The sequence below is a fragment of the Neopelma chrysocephalum genome, unplaced genomic scaffold, assembly GCF_003984885.1.
Source record: "Neopelma chrysocephalum unplaced genomic scaffold, ASM398488v2 Primary Assembly neopelma1_44, whole genome shotgun sequence".
Lineage (NCBI taxonomy): Eukaryota > Metazoa > Chordata > Aves > Passeriformes > Pipridae > Neopelma > Neopelma chrysocephalum.
Window position 1 is genome coordinate 7,255,197 of NW_020897703.1, and position 15,728 is coordinate 7,270,924.

At 38.7% G+C, this 15,728-nt stretch overlaps 1 protein-coding gene across 4 annotated transcripts in view; it reads right to left on the reverse strand.

Annotated features, from left to right (window-relative positions):
• Positions 1 to 5,736: 5,736 nt before the first annotated feature.
• ALS2 (ALS2, alsin Rho guanine nucleotide exchange factor) overlaps positions 5,737 to 15,728 on the reverse strand; it is a 38,197-nt gene continuing 28,205 nt past the window's right edge. For 3 of the 4 annotated variants that reach the window (XM_027678256.1, XM_027678258.1, XM_027678257.1), the window contains exons 22-34: positions 15,601 to 15,712; positions 15,225 to 15,302; positions 14,976 to 15,109; positions 13,068 to 13,256; positions 12,675 to 12,792; positions 12,024 to 12,181; positions 11,219 to 11,341; positions 10,561 to 10,737; positions 10,120 to 10,165; positions 8,644 to 8,705; positions 7,860 to 8,009; positions 7,464 to 7,560; positions 5,737 to 6,490 (exon numbers count right to left, since the gene is read on the reverse strand). In XM_027678256.1, coding sequence (XP_027534057.1) covers positions 6,452 to 6,490; positions 7,464 to 7,560; positions 7,860 to 8,009; positions 8,644 to 8,705; positions 10,120 to 10,165; positions 10,561 to 10,737; positions 11,219 to 11,341; positions 12,024 to 12,181; positions 12,675 to 12,792; positions 13,068 to 13,256; positions 14,976 to 15,109; positions 15,225 to 15,302; positions 15,601 to 15,712 — 1,483 coding nt within the window. In that variant the 3' untranslated portion in view covers positions 5,737 to 6,451. The remainder of the gene's footprint in view (positions 6,491 to 7,463; positions 7,561 to 7,859; positions 8,010 to 8,643; positions 8,706 to 10,119; positions 10,166 to 10,560; positions 10,738 to 11,218; positions 11,342 to 12,023; positions 12,182 to 12,674; positions 12,793 to 13,067; positions 13,257 to 14,975; positions 15,110 to 15,224; positions 15,303 to 15,600; positions 15,713 to 15,728) is intronic. The other variant, XM_027678259.1, reaches the window with a different exon arrangement.

Sequence of the window (15,728 nt, forward strand, 5' to 3'; positions counted from 1 at the left end):
AAATTTATTGTCATGATTACCAGTATTGTAAGATTACTCTTAAAGAGTTAAACGTTTCAGCTGGCCACTCAAGAGATGACTCAGACTACAAGTTAAAACACTGTAACATGTTGTTACAGTTGTTTTAACTGAGTACTTCAGCCAATAGTGAACCACAGTGTGTGACGCAGTGAAAGCGTTATCAAATTCTGTTAAATATACAGTAGTTTATGTCCTGGACTAGTACAGTAAAAAGGCAGCCACTTTCCTCTGGGTTGCTCTGTGGACAGAAAACAGCAAAGGTACAAGCAGGAAAAGTATTATCTTGATCTGCTTACAAAAGCAGAAGGCATTACTGTCACTTTTACTGCACGCAATACTTATTTTTAGAACATGCTTCCTCTCTCTCCTGTTAAATCATAAAACTGTTTTCAAAAGGCAGTGGAAATTAAGGGAGGAAAAAATCAGCAGTCAAACATTTTATTACTGAGTCTGGGCAACTCATTTCAGGATACTGCTACAGGATACTCAGTGATATATCTTATTGAAATTCTAATCCAAAGACTGCTTTAAAAATCATGATTACTTCTTTCAAAGACTCACAAAAATACTGTTTGTTCCTCTCCCAATACAACTGAGGTTTGAGCTGCAAAGATTTAATATTTTTCAATGGTCTGAGTTCTTTTCCTTTAAGAGTTTGCCTTCCCCTTTGTTAAGCTTAGTTGATCTGCCTAATGATGGATTTAACAAAGCAGGCCATATAAATCTAGTCATGAAACCTGTTTCTTAATTGGAGACAAGGCAATCAGAGACAAAGAACAACATTTCTGGAGATGTTAAAATACTTCAGATTCTGCTAAAATACTAACAGTATCATTTCCCCTTTAAAAACTCAAGGAATTAATTTTTTTCCCCATGGAGCATTACAGCTTCTGGTAAACTGGAGTGTCTTTAGACGTTTTAGACACAGTTTGTTTTGAAAGTTGACCTCAGATTTCCCAGAAAAACTGGGAAAGCTACAGAATGGTGATTGCTTGCCTTGTTGGGTGAAACCCTCGGGCATAGCTATCAGAGAGCTGCCAGGGATAATAATGAACATGTAGTAACCCTTCCATCCTTTGCTGTCATCTTAAACTACAGAGTTTATGCTCTCACTAGCAGAAGCAGCATTTAAACATCAAAATCCATCAAGTTCTTAATAACACAGCTCACCTCAGTCATATATTAGTAACTGTTTCATATTTTCACACAACAAAAGGAAAGCAGCTTCCAACTGTAAAGTCTGGTTTCAGAAGCTGTCAGTAGCAGCAGATGATGAAAAAGTCATTACCAGAAGAGAGGAAGAATAATATCTGGCTTCTGTGCCCTAGAAATAGACCTACTAGATTGCTTGCTTAAGGACAAAGGTCAGAGTTCAAACAAACTTACAATTACTACTGTGTCTTTATTTCCCAAGACTTCTATCTATGCAGACTCTAAGGCCAGAGCTCAGGGTCTCCTCATCCAGGGATCTAAATAAATTAGATGGAAATTCTTGCTAAAAGGCTTACCTGACTAATCTCCCAGCCAGTGTAAGGTCCTTCCCATTCACACGTACTGCAAGCACTTACAGATGCTCATTAATAGAAGACATTTCTTTTTGCCTGTTATTAGGGACAGACCTGGATATCCATGCTGAGTGTACCAGAACCTAGAGTCAAAATGAGTCAGTCACCTCATGTCTACAAACATCAGTTATCCCAGTTCTGGGCTACAGGGCTTCCTTCAGCAGTAGAATATGAAATTCCTTGACCCTATTTGTCAGACAGACCAGAAGCTCTTATTGATACAAGGCTAGAGCTGCAAGGGGGCCCAAGCCCTTCTTTTAATACAGTTTTCAGAATTGCCTTTAAATGGACAATTTTGCATGCTGTGAAGCCCCTAAAGGGGACACCACCAGGGAACCTGACATCCAGAACATCACCCCCCACTCTTATGAACTTTTTTGGTTAATGTGCTTCACAAGGTTACTGAGCACTTTTAACAAGGAAAATTACTCATATCTTTAAGTTTGCCAAAATTAATGATTTGGCATATTGAAGACTGCAAATTAGCTTGAGGGCAAGGAACACTCTGAGAAACCTTTTTTTCCAAATAAGCCACTATAAATCAGCAAACTGAGTAGGCAAAAAATGGTAATAAGAGCACCTCAGCACCTCAAATGACATGCCCTATTCAAGGCTTTCTTGTTCTGCATTAAATAAACATAATTAGGCTAGTCTCATCACTGAAGTCTGTCAGCTTCCTTTTCTAGTCACTGTAAAGAACCATCTTGCTTTTTGTATACTTTTTGAGACTTGAAAGTGTTTTAGCTACAACAGCAACCCTAAATACTAGTGGAATACATTGACACATTTTAAGTAAAGATAAAAACCTGTACTTTGAAACTGTATATTGTTATCTCGATCCAAGAACCACTTAACACAAGTCAGAGATAGTACAGTTTGAAAAAGAAGACTAAAAAAATGTTCTGATGTAAGGCATCCTGTGAGATTTCACAGAATCACACCTGCATATGTAAGGTTGCTAATGGAACAATTTATGCTATTACTCTTTGTAACCAGATCCATTCAGTAGTGATTCATGCTGCCTCCCTCTGAAGCAAAACCTCCCAGCTGCAGTGGTGGTGAGAGCCCTTGTTTACACGGAGTAACACCACTAAAACATCGCTTCCTAAAGAGCAGCGCACCCGGAGAACACTTGGGTGCAGCACACATTGTCATGAGGGGCAGCCAGCTCTACTTCCAGCTGTTCACTGCCAACAGCTTGGGCTTTCTGAAAAGAAACCAAAACCCCCCTAAAAAAACAACCATCACACTGACACTAAATCAGCTTAGAAGTACATACCTAGGTAGTTCAAAGAAAGGATTTGTCTTACAGTCCCGTATCCGTCACATATCTTTCATCTACCTTATCTCCCAGCATACCAGAACAGGTAGTTTCCTAACCTGTTTCTAAAAACAAGTACAATTAAGAAGTGAACCTACTTTTGGCAAAATATATCAGTAATGTATAACACCTGGCATTCGAGTCAGGTGAAGATTAGGAGCAAGGAAAAGTTCTCTTTCAAGCTCCTACTCTCCTTTCATACATTCCTCTAATATTTAGCTAATGAGAATTGAACAGATATCACAAGTTTAATTAGCTTTGCTGTAGCTATGAGAAGAAACTAATTTCACAGTTGTGTGGGGGAAAGGCATCCTTGCAGTACAATGGTTTCAGTGCATATTTGCTTACCTGCAGACACCACAGAATACGCCATGTTCAGCTCATGCAGAATTTCCAGAAGGAAAGAATATTTGCTGGATGTTCATAGAGCAAGTAACCTCACTGCCCTAGCTAATCTATGGACATCCTCTCCTTTCTAATCCGCAGAAACCTAACCTTAGAACTACTCATTACCAGGGAGAAGAGAACAAATCCCCTTAACCCTTTTCTTGCATAAAAACCCTACTTTACATTGCCTCTCACTTCAGCAGTTTCTTATTCTCAGCAACTTTTCCAGGCAGTAGGGCACTCATCTCTTGGGGTCTGTCTTCAGCTACTGTGCCTGTGACTGCTGTGAGAATCTCTAATACCGTAGCACTGATCTTCTGTTGCTGGGATTTCTGCTGTAGCACAAGAAATATCCGGCTTTCAATTTAAGGAAGAAAAAGGAAGAGAGAGAAAAGTAATTACCATGAAGCAAACCAGCTGAAAAGGTCCTACAGGTTAACTCATTTCTTTGTTAGCTACAGCAATACACAAATCAAAGCTGGTTTGTACTGATTTCCTAATGCATCACAGCCCACATGGGCTGTAAAGTGGAATCTGTGTCAGAAGCACATTTAATCCGAGGATTCTCTTCAGCTAATAACTGAACTATACATCAGAAAGACCAAAAATAATCCAACCCAGACTGTCTGCTTCTCTTAATCAGCAAGCTGAATTCATATGTGATACCACTACTTTTTCTAAGAGGTTGTGTGTATATATACATACCTTGTATAGATATATCTCTCTGTAAAGGCAAATGTATTATTTAGTTTTTTTAGTTCTCAACTTTGCATCGTTCACAGTAAATGAAGTTACACATTTAAAGTTGCTACATATTTGTAGATATACCTTGTTCTTGAAAGGCAGAAAGATTATGGAAAAACTTCCCATCTCTAGTTTCAGTTTAAGGCACAGAATCCATGTAGGAGTAAGGTCATATGAAACAAAGTTTTTCACATGTCAAAGCTGAATATTAAAATCTTTTCTTCTGAAACATCCAAAGACAACAAACACTAATCAAAAACAGTTACGGGGAAAAAAATCCAACCCAAATCTGTTTTTCATGATAACACTCCTATAAAAGGCAAAATAAATCCTGAATTCAGATCTTTTGTAGATGAAAATTATTGCCATTGATTTACTCAGCTGTTCAGCATAGCTCCTTTTCAAAGGGCGGTTCTGTTCCTACAGGTTTCAGTTAATTTTTTTTTTTACATTGAGTTCTAAGAGATGATTGCATGGAAAGGCTGCATCAGGCACAAAAGATGAAGTGCTCAAATTCCTGCCTTATAGTTCATTACGCTCTACACCCCTAGTTATGTGTCTTCCCCCCTTCTCAAGTTAACTTTCTAAAGCTTCCCTTTTCTTTATATTATTGCTTAACTCTCCTTGAATTTTTAGTATAATTTAAAAAATAAGATTAAACTAACACTAAGTTCTTTGCAAACATGAAGTCTACTCTCCCTATATTCCCTTATCACTATTGCAAGTCTGTTGCAAGTTTAACAACAGTTTTAAACATGAACATTCCAGACTTAACTTTCCCCTCCTCTAATAAAACTAAAAATAATTTCAAGAAGACCAATCATTTTTACTTTATTATGAAAATTGCTACATTACAGTCACTGCTCAAAACACTATTTTAGCATACGATTTCTTTCTATTTAGGTGCCAATACACCAGCCATGATTACTACTTCAGAGTATGAGTAGCGTTATCTATGGCAGTCTGACATAACTTAAACCATTCTGTAATCTATTTTTTCCTCTCCTTTTTTTTTTTGAGTCAGTCCTGTAAAGAACAGCACCTAAAATACTCTAGTTATCCACTAGTGGCATTGGAATAAAGTTAACCATAAACCACAGAAGAACACACACATCCACAGAAATTCCCCAGGGAAATTACTTGTTCTCTACAGTCTCCAAGGTGAACTGCTCCAGCAGTGCTCAGGAGCCACGGACCGTGCTGAGGGACCACAGGGAGCTTTCCTAAAGCAGCAAGACCACGTAATTAGTGCTGACACAGACACCCCAGGGCCCCCCATCCGAACAGGAAGCACTGGAGCCTTGAAGCTGTGCCTCAGGGGCAGCTGTGCCTCGGTGCAGGCGGGACCAGGGGTGATGGTGGCAGCTCCAAACCCGCTGTCACAGCCAGCTCGACACAGCCTGTGAGTGAAGTGCTCTGGAGCTTTCCTACAGTGGAAAGGCCTTGAAACCAGTGCCAGGAGTTTGCCTCTGGAGCAGCTGCTCTGCATGATGAAGCCCTGCTTCCCGGGAAGTGGCCAGACATTGCTCGCTGCTGAGGAGGGGAGCAATAGAAAAGCTTGGTGGGCATCTGGTGTCCAGCCAAGGCCAACCCACCACACCTGTTTAAGAGCACCCTTCTTACCTCCTATCACATGGCCTTCCAGAGAAAGCATTTGTCCTCTGACCTCAGGGTAATCAAACTGAACACTGCAGAGCATTTCATTCAGTGCCAAAATCTGAAATGGTCAGTGTCTTTTATTTATTTCATAAACAGAAAGAAGGGTGATCGCCTGTATATTTACAATTCTAGTAAACAGGGAAGTCCATAACAGTGTGATTATTTCCACAACAGCACATGAATACTGCATTCAGCAATGCTGTTCAACACAGATGCCTCAAAACCTTCACAGCCAAACACAGTACAGTTACCCATTATAAATACTAACATACTTCTATTTTATTAAATAAACAAACATAACAGCTTAATTCAGGAAGACCAAATGCCTTCTGTGGTGCAATTCATTCTCTTTAAACGTCTCTGTTCACAAACCAGGAATAATAAAAACAAACCCCCTGCTTTGGAAGCCATGCAGTCCAGACTTTCACATGTGTTCTATGTAGGTGCCGTGCCTTTTTGCAGCATGGTCCATTTAAAAGGAGTAAATAATCTTTCTGTTAGAATAGGAAAGTATTTCTTCTTGGCAGGTACTTGACAAACCAAGTCTCTAACTTCATCACCACTTCATAGTTAGGCTCTGGCTGCAGTTTTTGAACCTTAGAACTGAAAGTTCAGAAGAAACAACTGAATATTTTCCTCTGTAGCAGGAGAACTGTAACCAAGTGTTTTCTAAGGGCCATTTCAGGGAAGAAGTGGTTATTAGTGAAGTTCCACTGAGTAGATTATCCCACAGAGCCAGGTCATACATGATGGTCTAGGTAAGCTTTTCATGTTGAATCTGGTAGTAACATGCCTGAATTAAAACAAAGTTCACATTAGTGTACATACCAGTTCACAGCAACCTGATAAAGCAGCACACGTGAAAAGGCTGATGTTTTTTCTATCCAAGAAAACAGAAGACTAGGCTCTCTACAAGCAGTGATGCTACAGTGACACTCAACACCTGTGAATCTTCTGATATGTAAGCTAGCAAAAAGAACAGGAGACTAAGTTACAAATGACATCCAACTCCTAATCAAGCAAGATAGCATCTAAATACTTTCATAGTTCCCAGCTTTGTCAAGATGAAGTACATTTTTGCTCGTAAGTCCCTCTTTGCCCTTTGACAGAAGGACTCAAAAAAAGAAAATATTTTCTTACAGGACAAGGGTGCAGGGGTGAAGCATTTCAAAAGCACTCAGACTGAAAAGCACTTGTTTGAACAGTTTTGAGGTACCAAAACAACGTATTTCCATTACGAAGGTCTTAGTGTACAATAGGATATTCTCCCAAACAGATTCTCTTCCTTTTCCCATACTTAAAAAGATAAGAGTACTTAATAAAATGTGGAGTGATACTAAATTTTTAAATTTTTTTTTCCCCAAACTGAATTCCTGTAGAGTCTTGATGTAATGTTAGGCTTAAACTTTACTGGAAGGCTAATCTCCAAAGAAGAACTTCATTTCAATTTTTATAAAGGAAATGAGGCTTGTTAAGTTTCAGGGGAATGACAAGCTCCAGGTGAGTTAGAACAGTCAACAGCAACCAACATAACATTTGAATAATGTACATTTGCACAGTGCACCATTTTATTAGCAGTACTTGCAATTGTTATGTTATCCAGAGCTCCACCTTAAGTTTCCTTGCTCATCCCAGCTAAAAATTTCAATTAAAAAGTCTGAGAAGTTACAGCCTAATGTTCATACCATTGTCCTAAGATGATCTTCATTGCTAAAAGCTGATTATTTCCAAAGACAGCCTTTAATAACTCTGAATAATTTTCATACCTTCAAGGTAGTGAACATGATGCCTTGCTCCCCATGCTGCAGATAGGGATCCATCAGGTCTTCAATTAAGTGCACCTCAGACCCCAGATTCCTTATCCTGTTATATGTGAGAGTGGGAAAGTGAGCAGTTGAACAAAAGACACCATTGTAACTTTTTTACTTCTTGTACATGGTGTTGTGCAAAAACCCATGCTTGTCCCTACCCTGAGTCACAGACATCTCACAGTAAACTGTTCAAGATTTTTTACGGCCAAAGCAAACAGTCAAACTGGAAAATTTCCAGTTATAAGAAGCTAGCAACTAGTCCTATGACAAGCAGCAGGCGTTTTTAATACAGGTTAAAGTACTCATACTGCTTATGCTCAGCTTATGACTGATGCCAACCTTAGTGCCTACCTGGCTCGTAGCACCACATAGAGAAAAACAGGAAATAAGTCATCCATGGACCATAGAAAATCTTCCTGAAGGGTCTCAAGTACACTCTGGGAGATCTCTTCAAAAGTCTGCTGGATCACCTTCAACTTGTCAGCTGGGGTAAATGTGGTACTATTTGGAGAGCAAAAGCAAACCAGGATAACAATAAGAAGTTAGAGATCTGCATCTGACTTAGGAAGACAGTTTGCCAGCCAGCACAGCCCTCCCCCGCCCAAGAAGAGAAGTCAGACCATTCACACCACAACAGCCATTGCTGCCAAGGCTGTTTAGTACCCCAGGGAATAATTACCATACCAAGGCACACTACTCCAAGTGAGACTGTCTTCACAGTTTTAAGATGTTTTAATAAAGTGGCAAAAGGGGAAAAATTCCTTTCTAAAGTCTTTTTAATTTCTGCTTAAATTCTTACAACAGGATATAGCTACACAGGCACAGAAAAGCTTCCCATGCACAGGTCATTTTGCCACAGCTGTTTAGAAATTCCCATGTGTATTTGATAGACATCCTTATGCCTTTGATTCTAAATGATGCCCCATGGACACACTGTTCAGTCACATTTCTGAGGCAACACCTCCCCATTAGGAGAAACTGCTAGCATTTTTAGTGGGAAATGGAAAACTTCTCCATGACTTCTCTTATGAAGGTGAACAAAAAAAGGTGACAGGTAAATGATCACAGTCAAATAAACTAGACACTACTATAGCAGGAACAGTAAAACACTAAAAGACAAATTTCAGAGAATTACCTGATTTGCTGTAAACATTCAACTGCAGAGGCAAAGCAGGCGTCTTTTGTATTTGATGATACCTGTGTAATCATAAGATTTATCAGGCAGGTTTGGAAACCCCCCTATTCAGCAGCACAAGAAAAGCAGACTATCATGTAACACTGGCATAAAAGACTTTTTTGTCAGTTTTCCGGTGCAAGGAAAGGGAAATGTGCCTGGATGCTACAGTCATGCCTACCTATATTTTGTATGAGTTTCATTAAAACTAGAGAAAAGCCTGTACTGAATTCCTTGGTATGCTACAAGAATCAGGTTTTGAATCCTTCCAGGTCAAGTAAGACTGAGAATCACTGATCTTAATGGTTAACAATCAAGAGGAAACTCTAAGACTAGAATGACTGAAACCTGGAAAAAATCATAGCAGTCAATAACCAGAGACTCAGGTTTGGAGTAAACAGAAAAGAACAAATATAAATGTTAGCTCTTAATATGCAGCTGGCTTAAGTCTTTCTGAACGGAGCAGGTAGGCAATGGATGCAAAAAGGCTTAGAGAAATCCACAGAAGTGAAGAAACCGGACAGAGCAAAATAGAGATGAACATGATGTGTTGGCTGAAAACATCCTGCTTAACTGAAGGAATGACCCAGCAAATAAGGAACACGGCTGCAGAGGGCATGTACTGCATAATTCAGAGAAGACACACACCACATAGTACTTCACAGTGGAGGGGCTGTACTCTATAACCCAAAAAAAGCCAGTCAGAAGTGTGGAGGGTTCAGATAAGAATTTTGCCTAGTACCTGAAAATACAGAAGATCTGAAGTAGCTCAAGAAACATGTTATTGCTGGATTTTGTAACTTTTAAAGTCTGAGTGGAGGTCTGCATCATATTTTCTCAGGTGAATCTTCATGATTTGGGGAAAAAGGGGACTTTTCTTGATGGGAACCCATATTCTCAGGAGTGGGGTCCAGCAGCAGCTTTGGTTATTATTCCAAACTTGTAATAATCTCTACCAAGGAATATCAGCTTGCCCATGTGCAGCAACTATTCTGATGAAAGCCATGCTACAGACTTTGCACAAGCCACAGTTATAAAGAAGGAAAAGGTGTATTGAAGGCAGGAGTAACTATACAACTCTCTTAATCAAGCAGCTTGAAAATTTTCTTGCTACACTTTTATTCTCACACTTTCATAATTGGAGATCGAGCCAATGTCTTCTTGAATTAGAATTCATTACTAAATAAGGCAATAAGTGACAAAGCCAGACTGATGGCTATTGTAAGAAATCACAGAATGGTTGGGGTTGGAAGGGTCCCCTGACATCATCTAGTCCAACACCCCCGCTAAATCACTAATGTAGCATTTAAGTAGCAGACACACATTAAGGAAACAAGATAAGACAGCATCTCTTAAGCAAAAAGCCTGGTCAAAAATTCTTTGACTGCTTCTTGAAAGAAGCAAAACATACTGAAAATCAAGGCCAAATGAACATACCTTTCTACTCTCTCCAAGGATGGATACAGTTCCTGGCCAAAATTTCCTGCAAGAAAACCAACACAGTTTACTGAGAGAGCACAGTCTTTCAGCTTATGAAAATGAAGTTATCGTGTTCTCTGAGACACAACAGCCCTCCCTACAGGATCAACTACATCTAGCACAAGTAGCCAGAAAACAGTCTAATCTGAAATGTCTCTGGTTCTGTAGCAATAGCAATGCCAGTTTTTTACCCCCTTCTCATCCCTCCCACCTCCTGGTTCTGGAAGAGGGAAGTTTTGATTCACTTTCTCAGCTACACTAATTAGCTTGAAGACAGGTTTAGATGCATTTTAATCAAAGAAAATACTTTAGACAATAGGGGGTCTGTTTTAGTTGCTTTATCTAATTACATGCCATAATCTTTTTCTAGTTTCTGTTTCATTTTTGAAGCATACTCACGCTTGCACCCCAAGAAAACTGAGAAGAGCCAAATCAGTTTGCTTGTTTAAACGTAAAACACATTCCCAGTAAATATCCTCCTCACGCTCGTTGTCTAAGGCATACAACATAAACAGGGGAGGGTAGAGTCGTGGCAGTAGTACAGGGAGCAGCAAGCCAAAACTGGTTACCACATAGCTATAACAAAACAAAAAAAGAGAGGGGTAGTTTGTAGAGGAAGACATTTTAAAAACCTAATTATCTGTAAAAATGGAATGATAATCATTGGAACAAATCTTTCATGTAGTATGGGCCTATTCTATGGGGAATAAGAGTAAGAAAATAAATACGAATCCATTAAATAGTATCTCTGCTAAGAAGAGATTACAAATTACCCCCAGTGCCCTTATCCTAAGTAAAACCTGCCTACCCATAACAGATAAAAACAAATTTAGGTTTAAGTAAAGAACTAGTGCATGGAACAAGGATGAAATGCTTATAACAAACATCACATGGAAGTTTGCTTATCAGAATCTGTCATCAGAACCAAAGGGAAAATAAACACTGCTTATATCCACCATGTGTTTATCTATCTTTCTCCTCTCACTCAAGAAACAAATTGGAACAGAAATAAAATAAAGCCTTTGTTTGTTTTGTTCATTTTTTTTCCTTTATGTACCCTGGCTCAGGAGATTCTGATCTGGAATCGGATTTCCCACTGCAAAATGATCGCCTTCCTTTTGTCTGCAGTTCCAGAAATGGAATGGTGCTGCCCTCTTCTGGCAGATCAGGAAACAAGAACCTAAAAGGCAATACAAATACACATAACAATTTTTGAGTTCATTTCAAGAAGATTCCACATATCACAGCATTAGAAAGCAAGACTGGAGAGAAGAAAGTCAGCAGAAATAATATACGGTGGGCTAAGACAGCATAGCTAACAGACATACATCTCCATCTCCCTGGAAGAAACTCTTCCAATGCCAAGGTTACCTTTCCTACATCGACATCACAAGGCTTCTAATAGTTAGTAATTTAGAGTATTTCTGTTTTCAGATTGGCAGGACCCAATTAAAGATGTAATTGTTCTCAAGAATCTAAGCAAGCCCTTCACAGGAAGATCATTGATCCATGTTGAATGATCCATGTTGATAAGAACTTTATGGAATACACTGGGAGTCTCCATTCTCACTAGTCTTCTACACCCTTTGAACACTGTCTTTGCACAGCATCAATATCCAGACACTAAACTGCAAATTCATAACCAAGATGAACTTCTTACAGGCACATTTTGAAGGACAAGGTAGGATCTTCACTGATGTGAAGATTTTAATTTTTCCATTTTTGACAAAATATTCAAGACTCCTTAAAAAGAAGCAAACTCCAAAACCGCATAACAATGCTGGCACACTTGGAGTGTATGTACACTAGACATCTTTAGTTAATTCAGCAGTAGTCTGACTTGAAAATTAGAGACTCGTTACCTAACGAGCTGGAAGATGCGTTTGAGGTAGGACTTGATCTCTCTCACAGCCTCCTGCAGCAATCGGCGATTGGCTCCTACTCCAACATAAGTCATTCTGTACACAGCTACCAGTGTTTCCACCAGCTTGCCCAATGGATGGAGAGGAGTATCACAAGCCTGAGATAAAGGATATTAACTGGCCAGTCAGATAGGTCAATGGCAGACGAATTTAAGAAAAAAAATTTACAAAATACCTCAAAAATTAGCTATATTTAACAAATTGCCATTTGGATTATAAAATGTGTCAGCTGAACACAGCTCATAGGAGCCAAGATAGTACAAGAACTTGTGCTATTACTTAGACTAGTCATCTGTCCAATACACTTAAAATTAACATGCAATACTTAGCAAGTATTTCAAGATGCTTTGCTGGGATCCAATGTGTAAGAATGAAAACAGCAACTGAACAGAAACTGACTTTAAGAGAGCATCCATTAGGTATTCAATGATTTTAGTCTTAGTTGTGGACTTCAAAAAATTATGGGCAAATATGAACAAATATATGGATTACAGGAGTGCAAATATGGAAGGAATTAAAGAAAGCTACTATAAAGTAAGCTTGATGTCATGTCTTACCATGTCTTACTATAGGAGCATTTGAATCACATACCTTTATCAAATATTTTTTTATATTTTCATATTTTTCCAGGGTGAAGGCACCAATGTGTTGTGGAATGAACTCCAAACTTTCCAGTGTCTGAGTATGCGAGCGGCTCAATAATTCTGGGCTGCAGTTTAAAAAGACAAAGACATTGCTGAGATTGAGACATAACAGCAGCAAAAAAACCTCTGACATTAATAATTGAACTAGTTCTAAACACCAGTGTGTCCCTGAAAGGGTTTGTAGTGCAGAGTAGTACTAGTTATGATTTTGCTTAGGATTTGCTGTTGTTGTTTAAACTAAAGCTTTACAGTCAGATCGTCTAGTCTAGAGTAGAGTGTGATTCCAGTTTCTTTCTCCATCCCTGTTTTGTCTTGCTGACTACATTCTCCTGGGACCAACCTGTCTTTGTGCTGCCGTCTTTTGGTGGTCAGAGCCACTGCAATGTTGTCCCAAGCCTTCCACCTGTCCCCCTGGCCAGGGCTCTCACAACCAAGCTGGTTCCAGCATTCTTCAAATACTGCCTTCCATTTCTCATCAGGAGACACTGCCAGGATCCCAAGTTTCCGCCTAATAAAATGACCAGTTGGTCTATTAAAATTAAATAGCAATGAAACAACACATTCAGCTATGGCTAATGTCAGTCTAATATCTCACACTATTTTACCAAAAGTTGATATACTTCACAGACTCTACTGTGAATCAAGTTTATCATTAAGAATAAATCTAGAGCCTACTGTTTAATTAACACCTTTAAAAATAATAAGCCCTTACAAACCTTATATATCCTTTATTTTTTTTCCTTGCTAACTGACATATATTCACCCATGTAATATATTATAATGCTACAAAATTAAAATGTTTAAAATACCTACATGTGAGAAAACCATGAACCTTCTTAGTTTTATTATTTCTTGTGGCCTTCCAGGAAACAGTTTGCTTAAACACAAGAAAGGAGCGGTGCTTATCTTCACCATGGGTATTCATTCAGAAAGTTCGGGACACATTCATGTAGCAAGGAGATGGTACAAATATGTCCCAAATATCTCACTATCCTGGAAGGTACAAGTAGCAGAGCTACCCAAAGAAATACCAAGGATGGGTACACAGTTTCTGACCCTAAAGTAGCATCTACATGCCAGGTTACATGACCTGTTAGGGATATGCTGGTAGGTAGTAAAACCAGCTCAGGCACCCTCTATATAGCTATAAGAAAACCAAGAGCTGTTCCCCCTATATATATAGATAAAGATATCTCAGACATATGATGAAATTTAGGACTTTGAAAAGCTGTTGTAAACAAACAAATGCTGTCAGGGTTAACAGTTCTATCTTGATTTAAATCAAGTGTCAGAAATTGTCAGACCTTTCATTAATATTTCTTCTACCACATTTGAGATGAGAACTAGCAACACTGGATTTCCCCATGCTACCAGTTTCACAAAGCAGAAAAAGTAGGCTCAAAGCCTTTTCACAAATTATACCAGAAGATTTTCAACTTCAAGAGTGTCTGAAAAGGGTAGATGAAACCCTTATTTCACAAGCAATCCTCACAAATATGTACATACATTTATTCATAGACTCCCTACTGGGGTAAAAAGCAGACAGCTGCTAAAGTTGCAAGTGTTCAGTTCAGCAGGGAGGCCTGCTTAACTTGCATGCTGTTGTAGGTGTCAGCACTGTCAAAAGAAATTATCAGTGAAAGCTTCAGGAAGCACCCTGAGAAGTAATCTACGTGAAAACATTAGAGCTGTGTTTCCCATTTTAATCTGAAATTTGAGAGTGCGCTTCAAAGATACTGAATCCCATACAGCAATTAATAAACCAGTATATAGTGCTACCAAATACTGACATCTCACCAACAACTCTTTAAATTAGATTTCTTCTACCCAAAAATATATCACTTATAATTTAAACACGTATTTTTTCCTCAGAAATAATTAAGCAAATTGACCTAATGCATCTGCTACACAGAGGGTTCTATGGATACTTTTCAAAGTGATCTTTGCCAAGGCTCTTCTGCAATACAACAATTTTCTACTATTTTCTTATGCACTGTTTGGAAGAGGTGTAATATTTAGCCAGCTCTGTCCAATTACTTGCATATTCAAGTAGTAATTAAAGCAAGAATAGCTATAAAAAAGACATTTATCTTGTTTTATTTCATGAGCAGGAGGAAAGAGGAAAATTGTTTTCAAAACTTGTTTCTTTGGAAGAAATATTTTTAACTAGCCTTTCAAAGGAGACAATAGTTCTGTTCCTAAGTATTACTGAACCAATATGAGAAATTATTTCTTATTCAACACTCACAGTGCTTTAGGTTTGTCCTTCTCATTCTCATACAAAGTAGGTTTGAAGTAGGTTCCTGTGATTTTTATCCCAGATCCCCACTCTCCACTGAAGAGACCTTCAATATAATCTCCATTTGGCAAAGTCAGTGTTCCCTTGAGAGAAGATGATAAAAAAAAATAACTGAAATCCATTGGGAAAGAAATTACAAGGAAAGCAACTTTTTTTTTTAGACGGTAACAGTTTACAAGTGACAACTCAAATACCAACCTTTCCACTCAGAGTCCAGTTATCTGAAAATTCCCCCTCGTAGACTGTATCGTCCTCAGAAAGCAGAATTCCAGTCCCCTACAAAAAGAATCATAAAGGACACAAAGTAGTAATTATAACAGAAGGCCAGACCGCAGATCTAAAGATACACTGAAAAACCTGTTACTAATTCTTAGCAAATAATAATCTTTTAAGCAGTTTCTGAAGTAGTCCTATGTAAAACAGGGACGGTTTTAAAGACAGTTTTAAAAGCCTGGACAACAGAAGGTTAGAAGAACAGAAGGTTTACACAACCTAACACACACTCATCTGCCCCAGAAAGCTGCCACACTTGGGGGACAAGTCACTATAGCCCGGGGTCCGGTGTCCAACTCACCATCATTTTGTTGGTGCTGAAGGCTCCTTCATAATACAGTCCAAACTGAGTAACCACAACACCATTGCCTTGGCAAAGATCATCTTGCCACATTCCCATGTACTTTTCTCCTCTGAAGAAAAATGAAG